The sequence below is a fragment of the Anolis sagrei genome, chromosome 10 (genome assembly GCF_037176765.1).
Source record: "Anolis sagrei isolate rAnoSag1 chromosome 10, rAnoSag1.mat, whole genome shotgun sequence".
Lineage (NCBI taxonomy): Eukaryota > Metazoa > Chordata > Lepidosauria > Squamata > Dactyloidae > Anolis > Anolis sagrei.
In genome coordinates, this window is record NC_090030.1 from 14,653,905 (window position 1) to 14,678,487 (window position 24,583).

General features: G+C 40.1%; 1 protein-coding gene across 6 annotated transcripts in view; it reads left to right on the plus strand.

Moving 5' to 3' along the window:
* Positions 1-24,583, plus strand: part of ZNF185 (zinc finger protein 185 with LIM domain) — an 81,739-nt gene that overhangs the window by 33,615 nt on the left and 23,541 nt on the right. For 5 of the 6 annotated variants that reach the window (XM_067471549.1, XM_067471545.1, XM_060756262.2 and 2 more), the window contains exons 3-21: positions 47-182; positions 830-898; positions 2,179-2,250; positions 3,095-3,127; positions 5,063-5,131; positions 6,059-6,127; positions 7,163-7,243; positions 8,797-8,880; positions 11,742-11,783; positions 12,055-12,138; positions 13,832-13,915; positions 14,940-15,008; positions 16,530-16,601; positions 17,339-17,428; positions 18,682-18,786; positions 19,718-19,816; positions 20,263-20,358; positions 21,017-21,118; positions 22,857-22,940. In XM_067471549.1, the coding sequence (XP_067327650.1) occupies positions 47-182; positions 830-898; positions 2,179-2,250; positions 3,095-3,127; positions 5,063-5,131; positions 6,059-6,127; positions 7,163-7,243; positions 8,797-8,880; positions 11,742-11,783; positions 12,055-12,138; positions 13,832-13,915; positions 14,940-15,008; positions 16,530-16,601; positions 17,339-17,428; positions 18,682-18,786; positions 19,718-19,816; positions 20,263-20,358; positions 21,017-21,118; positions 22,857-22,940 (1,540 nt within the window). The remainder of the gene's footprint in view (positions 1-46; positions 183-829; positions 899-2,178; positions 2,251-3,094; positions 3,128-5,062; positions 5,132-6,058; positions 6,128-7,162; positions 7,244-8,796; positions 8,881-11,741; positions 11,784-12,054; positions 12,139-13,831; positions 13,916-14,939; positions 15,009-16,529; positions 16,602-17,338; positions 17,429-18,681; positions 18,787-19,717; positions 19,817-20,262; positions 20,359-21,016; positions 21,119-22,856; positions 22,941-24,583) is intronic. The other variant, XM_067471548.1, reaches the window with a different exon arrangement.

The window sequence follows — 24,583 nt, forward strand, 5'->3', positions numbered from 1 at the left end:
AGTCTCGCCACTTCTTGCTCAAATGTCTATTCTGTTTCTTCATTAGATGGTGTCATCCCTCCTACTGAAGGCGATCGGAAGAAGATCATCACTCAGATGAAAGTGCGGACAACGCTGAGAAGCGATAAGAGCTGGATCCAAAAGAAATCGGACTCTGATGACGAACAGAATCACAGCCCATTGTAAGTGCAAACATCCACCTTGGGATGTTTTAAAGTGTGATTTCCCTTTATGTTCGCTGTACTTTGATGTTATTTCCATACTACTTGGCATCACAAAAGTGGGATATAGTGTGTGTGTGTGTATGTCTGTGCCACATTGATTTCAGGTTTCACGGAAGACTTTCCTTTATTAGATTTCCTGATTGATTCCAGACACAGCTTTAATTATTGCTTCGATCTTTATTGTAACATGTGGCATTCTGTTGTTTTAATTTGCCACACACTGCAATGAAATGTTTGATATGGAACGGCCCATTAATGCTGGGAAGAAATAGAAATGGTGAAGATTGGTGATTTGTGATTACTATATATCACCTATCTATTTATCAACCCCTCATCTATCTAAATAAGGCATTGGCAAACTTTGGCTCTCTGGGTGTTTTGGACTTCAACTCCCACAATTCCTAACAGCCTACCGGCTGTTAGGAATTGTGGGAGTTGCAGTCCAAAACACCCAGAGGGTCGAAGCTTGTCCATTCCAGATCTAAAAGCACCCATGATTCTAAGATGCACCTTCTTTTAGAGATGTTTATATTGTGGGGGAGTGTGTCTTGGAATGGAAGAAATACATTAGTTATGAGCTTGTAGTAATGCATATGCCTTCCTAGAAGACATTCACCACTGAAGACCACTGGACGATCATCTCCTGCATCAAGAACTTTGTCACCGAGTCGCAGGTATTAATGGAGAGCGAATCACATGCATATTGCCTCTTTTAAGTTGGAGTCAACTTGGTGCCAGTTAAAAAAACAAAACAAAATCCACGATGTTGGAGTGAGCAGCTGGAGAAGAGATGTGGCTGTTTCTCCACCTGGATTGGCTTACTTCAAGCAAGTTGTAATGTCACTTCCAGTCAACTCTTCCAACTATGTGTTGTCGAAGGCTTTCATGGCCAGAATCACTGGGTTGTTGTGAGTTTTCCAGGATGTATGGTCATGCTCCAGAAGTATTCTCTCTTGATGTTTCGCCCACATCTATGGCAGGCATCCTCAGACCTCACAACCTCTGAGGATGTCTGCCATAGATGTGTGTGAAACGTCAAGAGAGAATGCTTTTGGAACATGGCCATACAGCCCAGAAAACTCACAGCAACCCACTTCCAAATATCATTTTATCATTACCACACAATGTTGGGGGAGTTGGGGTGTGTGTGAAGTGTTCTTGGGGAAAACAAATTGCCACATTTGCAGGCACATTAATAAAGCTTTTGGACAGTTTTGGGGTGATAAGTTGCACCAAAATTACTCTGAATGAAAAAAACCCCAACGTTTTGAGGGAGCTTTCAGGAATTGGGAGAAGCAATCTGCTGCATGTGCAGGGGCAGCTCAACCCATTATGCAAAGTAAGCCTTTGCAGTATAGTTGATTTTGCCCAGGGGCGCTCTTGAGGCGCTCTTAGGGGAAAATAGACCTTGACATATGAGAGTTGTAGTTACTGGGATGTATAGTTCACCTACAATCAAAGAGCATTCTAAACTCCACCAATGATGGAATTGAACCAAATATGGCACACAGAACTTCCATGACGAATAGAAAATATATATCAGTGATTGGTTGGGGGGGGGGGGGGTGCCAAAACACTGTTTGCTTACCATTGAAAATTATCTCTGTTAGATAGCAAGGATGGTGAAAGACTGCATGAGATGTCCAAGAGTAATGTTCAAAGTAGCTTTTATAAGTATGATGCTGTGTAAGGTCTCTTGTGTGTATAGTAGACTTCCTTTTGAGCAGGAGGAGACCTTTCCTACATTCTCTACTTCCTGCTCAATCCATGGGCCAATGTTTCAGCCGCATTTCAAAGTTATTACCCAGGCATCAATCCGTGTAAAAGACTCCTTCCATCTCATTTCTTCACTCACTTTGAGAGCACTTTGCTTTCAACATCAACTCGGACTCTGCTTTTTTCTACTCTGATGTAGCACCTTATTCTTAATTATATTTCTCTCCCATTTTCTCAGGACAACCTCTCCAGAACCCTCTTCCCAAGCAGAGTTAAAGTCTCCATTGACACCAACAAGTCCTTCCAGAAAGTGAGTTTGCCTCTTATAATGCAAGACAAAAGCATCACCCTTCATTTAAATCACACCCCAAAGTTACCCAAATTTAATGTTGGTTTATTGAAAGCTCTACGAGCACCAAACTATGAATGTCTCTTTCTAAATGTGCACATGTAGTAATTTTCTGTAAAATGGTTGAAGATACAAGGGTTATCTGGAAAGTAAGGTTACAAGGCATGTAGCTCTCGTGAGAAATTTTCGTGGGAGAAATTGTCCTCACTGCCATGTAGTGGGAAACCAATGGAAGTGAACGAGCAGTGCCAGTTGTCAGTAGCTCATTGACTGGCATTGTGGTGAAGGTTAGAGATGAGCGTCCTCATTCCATTTCTCTCCAAGTGCCAAGTTTGTGCTTCAGCATTCTCCAAAAACAAGCTTGGAAATTAAATGGAAAGGTTTAGTAAGCTAGCCTCAAAATGAGAGGCGAGCCTTTCAAGCTCTCAGATTGTTCTCTTGCTCAATTAACAAACAATTGGGAGATGGCTATAGGAAATAAGCATTTGCCCTTCGAAATGTGTGATTAGTACAGTGTCGCCACCAAATGAGAAACCATTATGGGTTCAGCTTTCCAAAGTTGTCTGGGTGAATCCCAAATCTGTCCTATAGTGATGGCTTTATTGAATCATCATGCTAGCTTTCAAAGCTTAATTGGCTCCTTAACATGGTGAATGAATTTAGTGAAATTTTAAAATCTATTTTGTGCATTTTGAGGCAATGAAGATAACATTATGAAGTGAATTTTGTTCTGTAGCCTACACTGAAACATGGATCTGTCTGATTTTTCTATTTTTGGAAATAATGTATTTTCATCTCTGCCTAGGTCTACTGTAGCACCAAGTGGGTATCTTATCAGGTGAGTGAAATGCAAAGGGGAAAGATCATTGTTCAAAAGAGTATATCTCCATTTCAGGATTTTTGACTTCATTTTTAAATACCAATTATATTTAATTCTGTTTTAATGTTTGAGTATTTGTAGATTTTAAAAATGTATGTAAATAGTTTTAATGTAAGTCACTTTGTCCCCTTGTGGAGAGAAAAAAACAGAATATAAACATAATAAACTTTATTATTATTAGTGTTATTATTATTATTATTATTATTTTAAATTGCCTTTAACAGGCAGGATTTTTTAATTTATTATTATTATTATTATTATTATTATTATTATTTTAAATTGCCTTTAACAGGCCGGATTTTTAATTTATTATTATTATTATTATTATTATTATTATTATTATTATTATTTTAAATTGCCTTGAACAGGCAGGATTATTTTAAATATATATGTGCTATTGTGATTTTTTAATGTTTATATTGTCTGGTTAATGTTATGTTTATGCTGTTTTCTTCGTATGTATTGTTGATGTTACTTGGAAACCGATCTGAGTCCCCTTGGGGAGATAGAGCGGTATATAAATAAAGTTTTGTTGTTATTGTTGTTGTTTACTGACACGAAAACACAGCATGTCATAGCAAACGCGATATATATGCTGGATTTCGTATATTATAATAATAATAATTACTAATACTTATAATTATTAGTTATTATTAATAATATTAGTAGTAGTAGTAGTCGTACATCATCATCATCATCATCATCATTATTATTCAGGGAAGAATTTCATATTTCTGGCACTCTCAAAGGCATGTGTCTGTGATGGCTGGTTCTTGGCTTTGAAGGTCCCTTCTAGGGAAGCTATTTGTTTGTTTGTTTGTTTGTTTGTTTATATCATTTTTACCCTGCCCATATCAGCCCAAAGGCAACTCAGGGCGGCACCATGTACAGTTTCTGGCAAAAATGGAGAGCCAAATTGACAAAGAAAGAACATGGTTGTGGCTCACAAATGGAACTTTGAAAAAGGAGACAAAGGAGGGCCTGATTCTGGCAGCCCAAGAACAAGCTATTCGAACCAATGCCATCAAAGCCAGAATTGAAAAGTCAATGACAGATCCCAAATGTAGACTCTGCAAGGAAGCAGATGAAACAATAGATCCCATCCTCAGCTGCTGCAAGAAGATCACGCAGACAGACTACAAGCAGAGGCATAACACTGTTGCTCAGATTATTCATTGGAACTTGTGCCACAAACACCATCTGCCTGTGACAAAGAACTGGTGGGATCACAAGCCAGAAAAAGTTACACAAAATGAACATGTCAAACTCCTCTGTGACTTCCGAATTCAGACAGAGTTTTGGATCATAATACTCCTGACCTCATGATTGTGTTAAAAAACAAAGTATGGATCATCGATGTCACAATCCCAGGTGACAGCAGGATTGCAGAGAAACAACTTGAAAAGCTGACACGATATAAGGATTTAAAGATCGAACTGCAAAGACTCTAGCACAAACCAGTCAAGGTGGTCCCACTGGTGATCGGCACACTGGGTGCAGTGCCTAAAGACCTTGGCCTGCACTTAAACACAATCGGCACTGACAAAATTACCATCGGCCAGCTGCAGAAGGCCACCTTACTGGGATCTGCACACATTATTCGCTGATACATCACACAGTCCTAGACACTTGGGAAGTCTCCGACGTGTGATCCAATTCAACAGCCAGCAGAGTGTTTGCTGTGGACTCATCTTGTGTTTCAAATAATAATAATAATAATAATAATAATAATAATGCTGTGGGACAGGGGAAGCAGTGAATTGTACTGTATTGTAACACTGCACAAGAAGTGTGTGCAATGACACATTTTGATGTTGGTCCCACTTAACGGTATTCGGCTCTTCTTATGAAACATTACCTTGAAAACTACTTACCCTCCCTATTTCTTTTCAGGGGGGTTTTCACCAAGACCATTGACAAGACTCCAGCTTCCAATGGAACACCCAACGGCTCGCCAACAAGGTTTGTTGTATTGTTCTTTGGCAATGGGAAATGGGTATAGCTTTGCCTATACAGCTGGCCAGGAATAAGGGGGCCCAAAGTCTGGGTGAAGAGCCAGCATGTTTCCAAAATGTAACTTCCCCAAGTGCTGTCAATGCGATTGTGTCTCTGTATCCCCATTTAACCTTAGATATTTAATAGTTATTGTATTTTATATTGTATTTTATTTTAGCCCCCGGTGGCACAGTGGGTTAAACCGCTGAGCTGCTGGACTTGCTGACTGGAAGGTTGGTTGTTTGAATCCGTGGAGCAGCGTGAGCTCCTGCTGTTAGCCCCAGCGTGAGCTCCTGCTGTTAGTCCCAGCTTCGGCTAACCTAGCAGTTTAAAAACATGCAAATGTGAGTAGATCAATAGATACTGCTCCGGCGAGAAGGTAAAGGTGCTCCTTGCAGTCATGCTGGCCACATGACCTTGGAGGTGTCTACGGACAACACCGGCTCTTCAGCTTAGAAAGGGAAATGAGCACCAACCCCCAGAGTTGGACACGACTCGACTGAATGTCAGGGGAAAACCTTAACCTACCTTAACCTATTATTAATAATAATAATAATAATAATAATAATAATAATAATACTTTATTTATACCCTGCCACCATCTCCCCAAGGGGACTCGGGGCGGCTTACAAGAGGCCAAGCACAACAACACATCAGTAAAACAACAAAGCAATAAACAAATAAAACAATACAATTAATATAACTTAACCTATTGTAGTTTAATTCTGTTGTATCCCACTTTGAGCCTTGGGGAGAGGTGGGTAAGAAATAAAAACTATCATCGTCATCATCATAATTATCATCATTATCATCTTATTAACACATTCCTTCAGGGGGAAAAATATTCCTATTTCTTTACTTCTCTCATTAAGTTTGGGTGTCTTCTGTTTTCAGTGCCAAGAACAGCAGCGTAGCCCGTTCCCCCCAAGGATACAAAATGTCAACCGACGAATACAAGAAATTGTGAGTATATTGAAGATGTTCAAGAATCATTTTCTATATTTACGTCAACCCACCTGATTTGCACTTACTATCCAGAATAATATGCAGTGTTAGTGTTAGATCTAAGGTGACCACTGAGATATTTAGGATAGGAATAGTGTTTGAGCTCTTGGCCTTCCCAGGGAACTTTTAGTTTTCTGTCGGCCTCACAATTCCATAGATGGAAAGCACACACTTGTGTCTTGGCAGGGTTAGGCTTTAGGTGGTTATCTTTGTTGTAGCTGGAGAGATCTTTCAGGGCATTCATAAGTTGGTTTTCAACTCTATCAAAGTCTTTTGCTTGTATTGTTAGGCCAAGGTCATCAGTGTATATAAAGCTCCGCAAGTGCTGATTGTGGCTTATCTTAGTAAAAATCTATCATCGTCATAAATTTTTATGAACCCTCCAGGACTCTAAGATCATCTGGAGAGGTCCTGCTCTCAATCCCACCTTCATCACAAGTGCAGTTGGTGGGACGAGAGGCAGGGCCTTCTCAGTGGTGGCTCCTCAGCTATGGAATGCCCTCCCCAGGGATATTAGATCGGCCCCTTTCCTTTTAACATTTTGAAAGCAGGTCAAGACGTGGCTCTTTGAGCAAGCATTTGCAGACACAATACAATAGACATGGAGAAAAACGGAACGACTCGACGATGTTATTGGATAACGCTTTTAACTAGGAGACTCAAATTGATATTTGTTTTTATTGATATTGATTGTTTTTAAATTGTATTTTATGTCTTTGATATTAATTAAACCACTCCGAGGGGCGGTATATAAATGTAGTAAATAATAATAATAATAATAATAATAATAATAATAATAAAGCCAGTGCAAGAACACTGCCTTGAGATAGCGCATTCTTTTTCCTGCCCCGAAACTCCACATAGAAGCTGCGGTTTTCTAGGAGGGTCTGGATAATTTTTGTGAAATCATAATCTTGTGTGTAACGTAGTGAGTTTGACAAGCTGGTGCTGTTTATATTAAAACACCCTTTTCTTTACCTGCATGTGAATCAGAGCTCCATACAACATCAAGCGAGAACTATCAGATCCAGGAGAGGAGGAACCTTCTGTTTCCCCAGATGAGCAAAAAAAGAGGTATTTCATCACGACAGCTGAAGCTTAACATACATTTGAGCCAGGACAAATGCTTTGTTTTAGATTCTAGTATTACTTTTGTTGTTTTTGTATGCATCTTTAGATGTATGCCCCTGGTTTACTCCAATGAGCAAAATAGAATGGCCATGGCTCTTAATAATAATAATAATAATAATAATAATAATAACAACTAAATATAATAATAATAATAACTAAATATAATAATAATAACTAAATAAATATAATAATAATAATAATAACTAAATATAATAATAATAATAATAATAATAATAATAATAATAACTAGCTGTCCCCTGCCATGCGTTGCTGTAGCCCAGTCTGTTGATCTGGAAAATAAATAATGAGAAAGTGTTGGTTTCTAATATATGTAATTCCTTCATGCTTGTGGGTAAACAGTATTTCTTGCTGTTTCTTTGCCAGTGTTGATGTGGAGAGTGTCTGGTTTGCCTACTCTAGAACATGCAACATATAATTTTCCTTCTTTAGGTGTCCCTTTCAAATCTTTGATACTGCATCTGTCATATACATATATGTGTGTCTCTGAATGGCTGGATGAGCCTTTGTCAGGAGGGTTTTGATTATGTTTTCTTGCCCTGGTGAAGGGAGTTGGACTGGATGGCCTTAAGGCAGCATTTCTCAACCTGGGAAGTCAAGACCCGGCCGGGGGGGGGGGGGGGTCAGGGGTCAGAAGGGTCACCAAAGACCACCAGAAAACACAGTATTTTCTGTTGGTCATGAAGGTTCTGTGTGGGAAGTTTGCCTCAATTCTGTCGTTGATGGGGTTCAGAATGCTCCTTGATTGTAGGGGAACTATAAACCCCAGTAACTACAACTCCCAAATGTCAAGATCTATTTCCCCCAAACTCCCTCTGTGTTTATATTTGGGCATATTGAGTATTTGTGTCAAGTTTGGTCCAGATCCATCATTGTTTGAGTCCACAGTGCTCTCTGGGTGTAGGTGAACTACAACTCCAAAACTCAAGGTCAATGCCCACCAAACCTTTCTAGTGTTTTCTGTTGGCCAGGGGAGTCCTATGTGCCAAGTTTGGTTCATCTCCATCATTGGTGGAGTTCAGAATGTTCTTTGATTGTAGGTGAACTATAAATCCCAGCAACTACGACTCCCAAATGACAAAACCATAAATTTTTGAGTGATGGACACTCCTTGTGTTGTGAGGTGTTTTGTTGCCAAGTCTGGTATGATTTCGTTCATTGGTTCTTTTGTTTTTAAGGTGCCCATTACGCACAGAGTATTTTTATATATATAGATAATATACTTTATTTATATTCTGCTTTATCTCTTTAGAGAAGACACTAACTAAAGTTATTGTTAGGTATATGCACTGCATGTAGTCTAGTTGTTCATCCTATGGTTTGCTGTTGAGTCGTTAAAATAGTGAATCAGTGATTCAACAAGTTAAACAATGGGAGAATAACTGGGCTACCAGCTGTGCATTTGCTGATTCAGAAACTTGGATTGCGAGAAGCAAGACAAAGGCCCTACAACCAACTTATCTCCTCTTTTTCCCCAGAACTGAAGCTGCAAGCAGCGTTCTCAGGCGAACAGCCAACAAGGAGCGTTCCTATGTCCTTTCAGCTGCCAAGAAAAGCAATGGGTAAATGCAAGGGGAGGAAATCTGGGTTTGTGTGGATTAGCAATGGAAACAATAATCAAGTGTGAGCCGAGGCTGAAGGTTTAATATAAAGCCAGCCAGCAATGTACAGTAGTGGCATTATGCCGAATCCAGTATGGAGCAAACATGGGAATCGAATAAGGAAGTGTCCTCCATCACGGAAGTCTTCTCATGGAAGGAATCCTTGTTTGAAGGGCTGTTCAGTCCAAATCTGGTTTAAAGACAGAGAAGTTTAGAAGGATCGTGGCATTGTCTGTAAACAGCCAGCGTTTAGATAGGAGGCTGGGAAAGAACATAAGCTTACTTACTTGTAGTCAGTCTACCTCCGTCGGTCTGCCTCTGACTCTTGTCTTTATGCTAATAAAAACAAATGCACTTAAAGCTAAATATAGCAATAAAGTAGTTATTTCTTCATGTACAATTTATTTACCATGATGCAATTTGGATATGGTGTACAGTCAGCCTTCCAAATTTGCTGATCCCAGTGTGAAGCAATATGCTGAACCCAAAGTGGATCTGATTATTTGCAGATTTTATTCAAATACTAGCTGTCCCCTACCACGCATTGCTGTGGCCCAGTTGCTGTGGCCCAGTCTGTGTATATGTGTTTTGTGTGTGTATATATTTGTGTATATGTGTATATATATGTTTGCGTATATGTGTGTGTGTGTGTGGTTTTGCGCATGCATTGTAATTTAATTTTTGTTTTTTGGCTTTTAAAGTCTCTTCTGTTGTGTTTTTCAGTGTTTTTATGAGTGCTAGTCACTCGTTGGCCTGATACGTGTATTGTGTCCAAATTTGGTGTCAATTCGTCCACTGGTTTTTGAGTTATGTTAATCCCACAAATGATCATTACATTTTTAATTTATATAGACTAGCTGTCCCCTGCCATGCATTGCTGTGGCCCAGTCTGTGTTTATTGCATGTGCATATGTGTGTGTATATATTTCTGTATATGTGCATATGTGTTTGTGTATATATATATATATTTGTGGTTTTGCACATGCGTTGTAATGTATTATTTGGGTTTTTTTTGGCTTTTAAAGTCTCTTCCACTGTGTTTTTCAGTGTTTTTATGAGTGATGGTCACTTGTTGGCCTGAGAGGTGTCTTGTGTCCAAATTTGGTGTCAATTCATCCAGTGGTTTTTGAGTTCTGTCAATCCCATAAACAAACATTACATTTTTATTTATATACTAGCCATCCCCTGCCACGTGTTGCTGTGGCCCACATGGGGGTTCTGTGTGGGAGGTTTGGCCCAATTCTTTCATTGGTGGGGTTCAGAATGCTTATTGATTGTAGGTGAACTATAAATCCCAGCAACTACAGCTCCCAAATGTCAAGATTCTATTTTCCCCAAACCCCACCAGTGTTCACATTTGGACATATTGAGTATTTGTGTAGAGTTTGGTCCAGATCCATCATTGTTTGAGTCCACAGTGATCTCTGGATGTAAGTGAACTACAACTCCAAAACCAAAGAACTACCCACCAAACCCTTCCAGTATTTTCTGTTGGTCATGGGAGAACTGTGTGCCAAGTTTGGTTCAATTCCATCATTGGTGGGGTTCAGAATGCTCTTTGATTGTAGGTGAACTGTAAATCCCAGCAACTACAACTCCCAAATGACAAAATCAATGTTTTTTAGTGAAGGACATACATTGAGTTGTTAGGTGTCTTGTGTCCAAATTTGGTGTCAATTCATCCAGTGGTTTTTGAGTTCTGTTAATCCTACAAACGAACATTACATTTTTATTTATATAGATGATCTTTAGAAATCTTTGGGTCTTCCCGTGTGCAATTCTAGTGGACATTTGCATGTTGGAGGACATAGACATTTTCTTTGGTATTTATTTACACCCAGTTTCCCTACTTTAATGAGAGTTCTCTCCTTCTTTGGTTGACCAGGGACCACTTTAACCAGGGACCACTCTCCAGCATTAGTACCAAAAGGGTTAAGAATCCATTTTGGTCACCTTCGGATTCAGTTTTGTTATTTGGGATGCTGATTCAGTAAATTGCATTGGATAGACCACATGAGCTCTAGTTTCTGATACAGAACATATGCCATCCAGTAGTCACTATCTGCTTGCTCACCATATTTAATAATCTAGAGCTGATGTGGTCTATTCAATGCAATTTTCTGAATCAGCACCCCAAATAACCCCAGAAACAGGCCTAAAAATGAAGACACCAAGGCACCTCTGTTTCCAGGCGCCACATGGAATGGCTCCACTCAGGAGGAGAAACAACAGTCAGAAGGTTGTTGTAAGTTTTTTCAGGCTATATGGCCATGTTCTAGAGGCATTCTCTCCTGACATTTCACCTGCATCTATGGCAAGCATCCTCAGAGCATCCTCACTACCTCTGAGGATGCTTGTCATAGATGCAGGAGAAACGTCAGGAGAGAATGTCTCTAGAACATGACAAAAAGCTAAATGACAATAAAAAAATGGAAGAGGGAGGGAGGGAGGGAAGGAAAGAAGGAGGGAGGGAGAAAGGGAAGGAAGGAAGGAAGGAAGGAAGGAAGGAAGGAAGGAAGGAAGGAAGGGGAAAAAGAAAGAAGGAAGGAAAGAAGGAAAGAGTGAAGGATGAAAGGAGAGAAGGAGAGAAGGAAGAAAGGAGAGAAAGAAGGAAGGAAAAGGGGGAAGGAAGGAAAGAGGTAGAGAAGGAAGGAAGGAGAGAAAGAAGGAAGGAAAAGGGGGAAGGAAGGAAAGAGGAAGCGAAGGAAGGAGGGAAAGAAGAAGAGAAAGAGGGAGGAAAGGTTGGCCACAGCAACACATGGCGGGCACAACTAGTTAGAAATAAAAACACTCCAGTCATATGCATTTTTTTGTGTCTACAGGAGTTCACCAACACAAGACTCACCATCCATCGTGGCTAAGAGGTAAGAAGAAGGTTTGAATTCCCCAGAAATTATGCTGAAAAGAACCACACAATTTCAGGGCATCCACATCTTATCCACTTCTTCCAACTGCACTTGGGTATATGTATTCTTCCTTCGCTTCTCATATTTTAACCTTAACCTATCCATTTTAGCAGCCATGTGGTCTTCAGTAAACAATAGATCCCTGTAGAACCACGTTAGGCATCCTATTCTAGAGAGAAAGGAAATAATGACAATGGATTCACACACTGGCTTATGTTCTTCCCAAAAGGACTGATGTGGAAGATGGCAGCAGCCCGCGCTCCAGAAGTCAGACAATGCCTGCCTCCGCGTGGTTCAGCAGTCGTGAAAAGAGGTAACCTATTTTGTTTAAAAAGTTTTAATCTACCTTCAACAGTAACCAATTCTTGCAGTTACCCAATTCCAGTTCTGATTGTATGCTTTTGTATTCCAATGACAGCAAAAATTGAGTTTCTCCCCCCCCCCCCCAATTCCCACTAGAGCAGTGGTTCTCAACCTGGGGGTCGGGACCCCCAGAGGGGTCGTGAGGGGGTATCAGAGGGGTCACCAAAGACCATGAGAAAACATAGTATTTTCTGTTAGTCATGGGGGTTCTGTGTGGGAGGTTTGTCCCAATTCTATCGTTGGTGATGTTCAGAATGCTCTTTGATTTAAGTGAATTATAAATCCCTGCAACTACAACTCCCAAATGTCAAGGTCTACTTTTCCCAAACTCCACCAGTGTTCACATTTGGGCATATTGAGCATCTGTGCCAAATTTGGTCCAGATCCATCATTGTTTGTGCTCTCTGGATGTAGGTGAACTACAACTCCCAAACTCAAGGTCTATACCCACCAAATCTTTCCACTATTTTCTGTTGGTCATGGGAGTTCTGTGGGCCAAGTTTAATTCCATTGATGGTGGAGTTCGGAATGCTCTTTGATTGTAGGTGAACTATAAATCCCAGCGACTACAACTCTCAAATGACAAAATCAATCAACCCCCCCCCCTCCCCCTAAAACCATCAGTATTCTAATTTGAATACTGGTGGGGTTGGAGGGGATTGACTTTGTCATTTGGGAATGTTGGAATTGCTGGGATTTATAATTCACCTAAAATCAAAGAGCCTTCTGAACTCCATCAATTATGGAATTGAATCAAATTTGGCACACAGAATTCCCATAGCCAAGAGAAATACTGGGAGAGTCTGGTGGACACTGACTTTGCGTTTTTGGAGTTGTAGTTCACCTATATCCATAGAACACTTTGGACTCAAACAGTGATGGATCTGGATCAAACTTGGCACAGATAATCAATATACCCAAATGTGAACACTGGTAGAGTTTGGAGAAAATAGACCTTGCCATTTGGGAGTTGTAGTTGCTGGGATTCATAGTTCACCCACAATGAAATAGCATTCTGAACCCCACCAATGATAGAATTGGACCAAACTTCCCACGTAGAACACCCATGACAAAGAGAAAATACTATGTTTTCTGATGGTCTTTGGTGACCCCTCTGACACTCCCTCGCGACCCCCACAGGGGTCCCGACCCCCAGGTTGAGAGAACCACTGTCATTAAGGCTTACAGGCCACAATTTATGCAATATGCATCCGCCTGCCTGAGTTCTTTTATTTCATTTCTTTTCCTTGGGCCTTGTGCTGGAAATGATGTATGAAGTACAGTTGCTAACTTAAAGCACAGGAGAGTTTTGGACTGGTCCTAATGAAGTGCTCATGGAGCTTTCCATTTGTTTGGGGAAAATGGCATTAAGCAGGGCTCTCCTTTGCTATCTCTACCAGACTCATCCTATTTCACTGTGTGTTATGAAGGGGAGCAGATGATGTTTTGAAAATCAGAAAGCTTGTATTGGAATACCATTCCATCAAACTTGAGCTTATAAAGTACCTTTTTTTGGGTGTTACAACTCCCAGAATTGCATCGCTTATCTAGTTAGATGCCTAGAAAATTAAAAAAATATTTCTCAGCTTTCCTGAGTGTCGTGTTGATGAGAAATTCTCCTGCTTTTTTTGCTTTTCTTACAGTATCAATGTGGTCAACAAGAATCAAGCCTCCCAGCCGACTGAATCCTCCTCCACTTTCAACCACTTTAGTTCCAAAGAAAGCAGGTAGAGTACAAGATATATAGCATTTGTTGATTTACTCAGAAGTAAATGTTGCCAAGCAGGGAATCTGGGAAGCACTGTGAGCTTTCTGTTTCCCATTCAGTTTGTGGTCTTTGCAAAATATTGAGAAAATCCTGCCAACCGGGCACAACCAGGTGGGTGGACAAGGATGATGGGACTGAGAGAAAACCCTCTCTTGATGATGAAACCCTTTCTTTTTGTTTATTTGTTTATTTACTTTACTTATAGTAAAGTTCTCAGCCCGAAGGCGACTCACGGCGGTTCACAACAATTAAGAGCAGCAAAATTCAATGCAACAGTATAAAAACAGTTAACACCTACATATTACACAATTAATAAACAACTACTACAATAACCATTCACTGTCGTCTCATCATCAGAAACATGATCCAGATTCGTCGTCCATTGTTCCATTCCTATGTCCATTAACCAATCATTGCACCAATTACTCTAACGCCTGCTCAAACAGCCAGGTCTTCACTTTTTTGCGGAATACCATTAGAGATGGTGCTAGTCTAATGTCCGTGGGAAGGGCACAGCCGAGGAGCCACCACCGAGAAGGCCCTATCTCTCGTCCCCGCCAGCCGTGCTTGAGAAGCAGGCGGGATCGAGAGCAGGGCCTCCCTGGAAGATCTCAAAGTCCTGATGGGTTCATAGGCAGAGATGCGGTCAGATAGGTATCTTGGGCCGGAACCGTTTAGGGCTTTAAAGGCCAACGCCAGCACTTTGAATTGAGCCCGGTAGCAAATCGGTAGCCAGTGGAGTTGGCGCAACAGGGGGGTTGTATGCTCCCTGCGCTCCGCTCCTGTTAACATCATGGCTGCCAAACGTTGGACTAGTTGGAGCTTCCAAGCCGTCTTCAAAGGCAACCCCACGTAGAGAGCGTTGCAGTAGTCTAAACGGGACGTAACCAGAGCGTGGACTACCGTGATTTTTTTTGCTTTTTTGTTGTGTCTAGATTTATTTCCAAATATCATTATTGTTTTCCTTTGCTTCCTTTCTCCAGTCCCAAACCTGATCAAGAGAAACACCAACTTATTTCCTTTGAGGTGTCTACATCTCCTTCAAAGAGAAGGTAAAACCTGGGTGGTCCTAAATAATAGGCATGTGCAATCCATGGTTCTAAATGGTTCTAAAGTACTTACAAAACTAAAGTTCTGGTTGTGAACACTAGGGGGTGCTCGTGCTTTGCTTCTACAGTGTTGCTAAAGTTCTGGTGGTGAAAATTTCAGAACTCTAACAAAACTTTCAAAATTTCATGATTATTTCATTATTGGTGATTTTTATGACAGAACCTATTAGGAATTGCCATTTATAATGAAATTTTGAAAGTTATGTTAGAGTTCTGAAAGTTTCACCACCAGAACTTTAGCAACACTGTAGAAGCAAAGCACCAGCCCCCCCTAGTTTTCACCACCAGAACTTTAGTTTTGTAAGTATGTTAGAACCATTTAAAACCATGGATTGCACATGCCTACTAAATAACATATAATGCATAGAAAGAAAATAGGTTGCACTGTTCTTGCTGCTTCTGTTGCCAAGGTCTTTGCATGGGGTGAATGTGAACTAATCAAGAGCTTACTCTAAGTTTGTCTATTGTTATTGCACAAGATGCTAGCAGATACATTGCATTGCATGGTTTATAGAAAGCAATGAGACACCTTTACCAAGACATTGATGGAAGATATTGACAAAGGCACACACTTCTTGCGAATAGCGGGTTTCAGTCAGATCCAATGCAGAAGACACAATAACATTTCACACAGGTAAGAGGAAAAAGAACAGAAAAACTTTACTCTTATCAATAGAGTTAAAACATAAACTTGCAATGTTGCAAACAAGATCAAACGGTGCAACAAACTTACATAGTCCTTGTAAGTAATACAGAATAAGGCTTCTTCATCTTCATTCAAATGAGAGATCAGTACAAATAGCTGAGCAAAATGCCTGAGCAAAAGCTAAACTGTATTCTAAAACACATAGAGTTATACCCTACCGGATGTGGTCCAAACTTACTTGCTGACCTACATTAGCAGCTGCACACAATGACCAGCAGTATAAGGTTTTCTTTAATACACACACACACACACACACACACACGATCCTGTTATGACTTACTGTAACAACACTGACAATGTTTGTGGAATGTGATGGCACTGTGGACCGAACCAGAGTGGGCAAATCTTATGTATGAGAAAACTCACTGCAAAATCTGGTGGAAAAAAACAAACTAGTAATCATTCCAGCTGAAGTGTTGGATGGAGTTGGAAAAGCCTGCAGCAACACAGGTAGATCCAATCCAGCAAGATGTTTCCTCATCCTTGTGTCCTCCAGATAAAATAGTCAAGTAGTTGATTTCAATAATACAGTGAAAGACTTTGCCTGCTTATTCAACCGATTATGGACAATAACTGAAAGTGTTTGAAAAACAAAACTCAAACTTTTTTTCAATTTGCAAATAGAAGACTGAGCACTAGATGGTGCTGGATCAACTGAAAGAAGGAAAATAGCACGTTGAGTAGACTTGTAGTGTATTTGCATTGTAAAATAAAAACTCAAATAATTAGTATGTTCTAATCTTTGTTTATTTCCACAGTGAAAAGAATGATAGAACCTTGCAGACGGCACCAAGTACCGAAACACAAAATACCATTTTTTCTGAACATAGGTAATTTTTGGGATGGTAGTTCTGGCTCAAATAGTAGTAAATTACTTCTATCCTTGTTGGACACCAGGATTGGAAGAAGTACATTTTCCATGCAAGCCATGATCCCTTTCAGAAAATAATCCTATTGGTGAAGTAATGGTTAACTCTGCCTTTGCCACGTCCTGGGTTTAACTGTTTGTTAACAACCCACAAAGGCACCAGGTCCTTTCTGTTGGTAGAATCTGTCCTGGTTTGTACATAGATGGGGACCATCAAAGACTGTGAGATGGGAATAGGCTATATTTCAAGAAAGGCAATGGCAAACATGCAGTTAATAACTCCTGCCTAAGAAAATCCTATAAATGTATTAGTGTCACCATAAATAAATGGTAACTTAAAGGCACATGAGCACAAAATATTTGTGGCACATCTATTCCTTGATCCCAAGCAGATTTTTTGTGAATTTCTGGTGTAAATCTAGGAAACAGAACCACCATGGTATAGTGTTTTGAGTGTTGGATTGTGCCTAGATGTACATTGCTATATAATCTAATTTCAGAATTCAGATTAACTGCATTGAACTTGATTATATGAGTCTCCACTGCCATATAATCCAGCTACAGAATGATTTTTCCAATTATACATTTATGCATCATGCTCAGTTTGGCCCTGGCATTACATAAAGGTGATTGATAAAAAGAGAAAAACATAGAAATTACAGATCTTTTATTAATCAGGTGCCCTTTTTCCATTCACAGTTGGGAAACAAGAAAGCCGAACGATGCAACAGGAAATCAAACTTCTCCAATTCCCCACATTGCCATCTGCCCAGCAGCAAGCCCAAAGACGTAAGAATTTATTCTGTTCTAATATAACTGAAGATGGCAGTTATATAATTACCACCTTCAGTCATTCCTAGCAGTGTAACGCAATGAACTTGGTAGTTTCCAGTTCTAGATCACCTAGTGACTGTTGTATTCCAGGGCAGGAAGCACCTTTGTACTTCACCACCACATTCCAGTCCAATGTAAATCAGCAAAGGAGTTTATTGAATAATATATAAAAAGCAATTCAGCAAAATAGTAAAAACATTTAAATGTAAAGGTGTGAAATAGTCCATAAGAAGGTACAAGAGTTGCATCAAAAACCAGGAATGCAAAGAATCGGGATACACAAGGCAGCATAAAATCCAATGCACAAAATTCAGGAATAATCCTCCAAATTTGGAAGCATGGAACATGAACAACTAACTGGAAACAAGAAACTATAATTCCCTTGGCAGGCTTGACCAAGACTAGACTAGAGACGTTGCTTCAAACTCCAACATTGACCAGACTGCTGAAAAATCCCCTTTGGTCTCTGTAATAAAGCCATGAAATCATTCCGTTTTCCCTGGCAAAATGATAATGGCTTTTTCTCTAACAAGCGCTGTGACCTTCGCTGAATCTGTGAAGCAGCTCAGAGTTTGCAAAAACCAAGTCTCCTATCTATCAGCTTATTAACCTCTCCACTTGGCAGTTCATCCTCTGAACTTGCTTCCCTAGAGAAAGGCTTCTCTGGGACCTTCTCTGGAATGTGACCTTCACCTTCACTAACTGCAGGAGACACAGAATGCTCAATTTCAGGACTTAAAATCTCATGCTGGCTCGCAGGCTCAGCAGGCCCAGAAATCCCATTATTTACTTCCTCATTGACATTAGCCACAATGATTGGCTGAATTACAACAGTAACCCTCTTGGTAATTTTAGTTTTTTATTAGAAAAGATTTGCGATGTTACGATTGAAAGTCTGCTTTTCTGTCTTCTCTGGGTTTGTTTATTTATTTACGACATTTCTATCTTTCTCACCCCCCCCCCCCCGCCCGGGGGACGACGACTCCTCCTCAAGGTGACTTTACATGCAGGCAAATATTCAATGCCATTAAAACAATATTCAATTAAAATGAGCATTTTAATAGAATTGTAAAATACATCAAAACATTGTTTCCTGCTGGGCTCCAATGTGGAAGCGTGGGGGGTCCAGTTCAAATCAAAATGAGGGTAGTTTTGAACCAAAACTGTAACAGGATATGAAATATAGCACAAGACCTCTCTCTTGACAGATCTCCTTTGAATCACAAAGAAGAGGACTTCAGCACAGAATTCAAATATTCCAGCTCAACTTCACAAGTCGCAGAACAACCTGAACATCAGTCGTTCACTTCTAAGTAAGTGAAAGCAACCTTCTTGTTTAAAATGACAATGGAACAACTTTGTTAGGATATAAGCCAAAAGCAGTCCTTTATGGGGGTCACTGCTGCTATGGAGCTATATTCAGCAATGAGAGCAATAGAAAACTATTTTAATACTTTTAGTGTTTATTGTTTTTAATAGCATACATTTTTTCAGATTTTATAGTTAAATTTTAATCTGTTCACATTGTTTTTAATTGGTGATGTTTTGTAATTATTGTTAGCCACCTTGAGTGAAAGGTGGGATCAAAACAAAATTAATAATAATAATAATAATAATCCATATAAATAAAAATGTAATGTTCGTTTGTGGGATTAACATAACTCAAAAACTGGACAAATTGATACGAAATTTGGACACAATACACCTATCAGGCCAACAAGTGACCATCACTCATAAAAACACTGAAAAATACAGCAGAAGATACTTAAAAAGCCAAAAAATAAAAAATACATTACAACGCATGTGCAAAACCACATATGTACACAAACACACGTATATACACATATACACAAATATATACAGAAATATATACACACATATATGCACACACAAAACACATACACAGGAGAGAGAAGGGGGAAGGAAAGAAGAAAGGAGAGAAAGAGGGAAAGAAGGAGAGAAGGAAAGAAAGGTAGAGAAGGAAGGAAGGAGAGAAGGAAATAAAAAAGAGAAAGAGGGAGGGAAGGAAGGAGGAAGGAAAGAGATAAGGAAGGATGGAACCAAAGAGCAAAGGAAGTGAGAAAAGAAACAGGTAGCGAAGGAAGAAGAAGGGAAAGAAAAAGAGGGAAGGAAGGAAGGAGAGAGGGAAGGAGAGAAAGAAAGAAAAAAGAGAAAGAGGGAGGAAAGGTTGGCTACAGCAACGCGTGGCGGGTACAGCTAGTAATAATAATATTTCTCTGATAGGACTCAGACTTTGGCAAAGGATCCAATAGATTCTCTCTCCGGATCAAAATACAAGGTGCCTTCCCGCTATGACAGTGATGTGGATATCCACCCTAAAAGGTATGGAACAGAAAGGGAAAATAATTATGTGTTCTTCGTTAATGGCCTGGTTTCTGCAAGGTCTGGAGCATATTCCAGCCACTGCAAGGAAAGAGACCAAGGAGTGCATCTTCTCAGAGGTGAAAACAGTTTTAAAGGATATTGTGCCTGTTACTGAACTGTCAAGGAACCAGAAGCCTAGGTTTACATTGGCAGCATGGTTCCGAAAGCTGATGAAGAACCAAATAATATAGGAAGAATTGGCTGTCATAAGACTATCTCTTATTGTTACATCACTACATTCATTGATCTTGCATTCATAAATAGTTTCATTTGAATGAATTACAACTCTGTTTCAATCTTACTGGTGATAATAATCGGAGAGGTTCATAAGCAAGGAAGATCTCGGGCAGTTGAATGATTTAAGACAGTATATCAAACGACACTGGTCTCTTTTGTTGTTGCAGGTCTTCTTCTGGGTTTGAGAGGAAGTCCATGTATGAGATGGTGGATGACAGCCCAAGTGACACTGAATACAAAAAAGTGGAGGCTTACCTGGCAACGTAAGAAGGCAGACAAATGAGTCCCATCTTCTGTGCTTACTGCTGATATAAGTTGTGCAATATCTCAGGCAGGGCCCTTTCTCAACAATTGTGCCTTTTATTAAATGTTGACACGATTGCTATGGTATTTCTAGATACCATTGAACAAACTCAAGGACATTTTTTCATACTTGGTTTAAAACTGTGTTTTGTTTCATCTAGCTTTCTTATGTATAAATTAATAGGATTTAATAATTTGTCATGAATATAGAAGATCTAGAAACTTTAAAGCAGTTACCTATTCTTACATATTTTTACATTAACCTTACAATGTGGACCATTACTATTCCTCCTTTACCAATTGGTGGGTTGCAGAAATGACGCTGTGAGCACAGCAACTTGCCTAAAACTGTCACATAGTAAGATGAAATTGGGACCAGTTTCCTCCTTCCAGTCTTGATCCTTGTTATTTATGTTGATGTCATTATGAAGACATCATCACTCACCAATCATTCATATAGTATCTTATATGAAAGCTAGAAATACCAGTGTTATCCTGAATTCAGTCTACATCAATTTAAATGTTTTGACTAGAGATGGTAGAAGCTGTAGACCAACACTTCTAGAGGGACCAGGAGGTTGGTCTATATGGGTTCGTTTTCTGCCTCCCTTTGATCAGGTCTGGTTCATGGTCCAGTGAAAGCAGTCTCAGCACTAGTGGAACCCCAAGTGAACTCCTGAGAAACGGAAGAAGGGATGGATCAGAGCTGGAGACTCCCAGGTGAGTGGTAGTGCCCACCACAATGACTTGAGTGGTAGGAAAGATCTGGAGTACAGCACATGTTTTACATATACAAAGTGCCTTATGAACCCTTCCTTTTAGTAGTAGAAACGCAGCAAAGTGCAGCAGGTTCCTGCCAGGGATCGTGGGACTGATGATCTCATTTCTGGTAGGGAAACCAACATAATCAAGCCCACTGTTGCACACCAGGCCTGGGAACACCCATGACCACCACACCACACAAGAGTCCAGGAATATAAGCAAACGGTTTATTGCAAAAACCATATAAAAAGTATATAAAATCAGGAAGAAGAAAGGAAGAGCTATAATCCAAAAAAAGTTTAGCAAAAGATGATAACCAAACAAAAATCCAGATATCTCATAAAGTTCCAGAGCTGACAAAATCTAGAACAGCCAGGAATCACAGATACAGTGTAACTCCACAAACAGGAAGGTATAACTTGAACAGGAGTACATGAACAGGAACACAGAAAACTTCCAGGATATATTACATCCAAAATCAAAGCTTGACTTGAACCAGGAGTAAGAGAACTCAGGCTTAGCTTCTCACTCTAATGCAGTGTTGCCTGAACTGACCTTAAGGTAAACAATTTGTTGTTTAATATACACCCATGAAATAATTCCATTTCTCGTGAACTTTTTCCACAACTTTCCCACGTAATCTCTCTGACCTTAGCATTGAATAGTTGCCTCTGTAAACTCTGTAAATCAATCAATAAATAAATTTGCAGACTATTTTCAGCTCTGATTTGTAAACAAAGACTTCTGTTGATCTCCATGGCTGCAGGTGGGTTCCCATGAAAACCCTCCTTATCACTCCCCTGCCAACACCCTGCACTTTCCAAGCCAGTTTTCTCACAAAGAGAACCATAATTTCCCAGGCTTGAGGGCCCATCACTTTGTGCCACAGGAAAACTCACAATTCTCTCTAAATCATCAGTTAAACCAGTTAAACCGTTAGTCCCTGGTAGCTGATCTACAACACTCATTTTACTCTACTGACCTATGAATCTCCTTGGCATGTTTGTCAAGAAGGTGGCAAATCAGAGCATTGAAATAAGGTTGAAGTGTCAGTCCATTTCATTCCTGTCGATAGAATGGGAAGCACTGGGATATCCCCTTGTCCTTTGTCTCAGACTTGGCCATTTCATTTGCACCTGAGAGTGGCCTTTGCAGAACAACTGGGGGCACAGTATCAGTATTTCCAGGTTGATGGGAAACAGGGATTTTCAAGAGGGGAAGATGGAGACCAGCTGCGAGGTCTGCTACCCATGTGTTAATGGTTACTGGGCAACTGCTACTCTCCCTTCTTTCTTTTTGATTTAACGGATCAAAGGTGGTCCTGTTCCCCAGCCAAAAAAAATTCTGGGTCAATTTATATACAGTCAGTATGAGATAGTAAGAAAAAAATATAGAAAGGGGAAATGGAGGAGGAATGAAAGAAATCATTGTTCCTTATAATTCTCTGTTGTTAAACTGGACTTGGATCAGACAAATAGAGAATTCATTAAAATAGAGGAGTCTTCTTCAAAAGCTATCTTCTGCACAGCAAGATACAGAAAGTAAGATTCTCCTACCGTTATGCATTCAAGGATGCATTGTAACGTTTGGTTCAGGCAGAAGAATGACTTCCACTTGCTCCTCCAGAATTCTTGGAAATATAGAAAGCGACTTATGCAGACACTTTAAGTAGTTTAATCATTTTTTTCTTCATCAGGTCCAGCTCTTTCTCAGCCGAGAGTGGGCTTGCCACTCCAGAGAGCCAACAAGGAGAGAATGGGTCAGACTTAGACACCCCAAGGTAAGGTGCCACAGTTTGCATTCCTCACTTCTTGAGCCAGATCTTTGTGCCACAAAGTGGATTCTCAGCCCAACAACCCCTTTGGTTGCTGTGTTCCACGTTGCGTATAAATAGCATCTCAGTTGTGAAAGGAGGCTCTGCCTTGAGAAGCAGATGCTTGGGAGCCGTAGTGATAACTCTTTGGCTATTGCTCCTATCCATTCTCTTTGCTGTAGGACAGAATTACGAGTCTTGCATCCCTTAATGCATTTTCTGGTCCCAATTCAAGGTACAGGTTATCACCTACAAAGCCCTGAACAGTTTGGGACCCACCTACCTTCGTGATCGCATCTCCCCCTACGAACCTGTGCAATCCCTTTGATCTTTGGGGGAGGCCCTCCTCTCACTCCCACCTCCGTCACATGTGGGGCTTGTGGGACGAGGGAGAGGGTCTTCTCCGTGGTGGCCCCATCCTGGCAGCCTTTGGGAAAAGTTTAAAACTAGGCTTTTTCAGTGTGTTTTTGATGAATGAATAACTAATTCCCATGACAGGTCCCATCCCAGTGTTAATTGTTTTTCTCATGCACTTTATCTCATCCCTCAGTGGAAATTAACCTCATTGTTTATCCCACCCGAGTCTCCCACTAGATACAGCACTTTATCTATCTACCTCAACCATGGGTTTTACATTTTTTTCCCCTTTGCATTTGGTCCAGATCGCCCTCGTTTAATCCTTGTACCGTTTTACACTCTGTTTTATTATGTTACTAGCCATCCCCTGCCACACGTTGCTGTGGCCCAGTCTGTGTATATGTGTTTTGTGTGTATATATATGTGTATATGTTTGTATATATTTGTGTATATGTGTATATATATGTGTGTTTGTGTGTGTATGCATGTGTGTATATGTATATATATGTGTGTATGTGTATAAATGTAATGCTCGTTAGTGGGACTAACAGAACTCAAAAACCACTGGATGAATTGACACCAAATTTGGACACAAGACACCTCACAACCCAATGTATGTCCTTCACTCAAAAAATTGCTTTTTTCATTTGGGAGTTGTAGTTGCTGGGATTTATAGTTCACCTACAATCAAAGAGCAACGATGGCATTGAACCAAACTTGGCACCTACATCCAGAGAGCACTGTGGACTCAAACAATGATGGATCTGGACCAAACTACAAGAATACTCAATATGCCCAAATGTGAACACTGGTGGAGTTTGGGGAAATAGAATCTTGACATTTGGGAGTTGTAGTTGCTGGGATTTATAGTTCACCTACAATCACAGAGCATTGTGAACCCGACTAACGATATAATTGGGCCAAACCTCCCACACAGAACCCCCATGACCACCAGAGTGGGCCACAGCAACGCGTGGCAGGGGACGGCAATGTATTTTTTAATTTTTTGGCTTTTTAAGTCTCCTCCGCTGTGTTTTTCAGTGTTTTATGAGTAATGGTCACTCATTGGCCTGATAGGTGTTTTGTGTTCAAATTTGGTGTCAATTCGTCCAGTGGTTTTTGAGTTATGTTAATCCCACAAACATTACATTTTTATCTATATAGATTGTCTTGTCACTATTTTACTGTATTACCATGTTATTATATAGCGTTTTTACTTGATGTTATCGTCTGTCTTGCATGTATTTTATCTT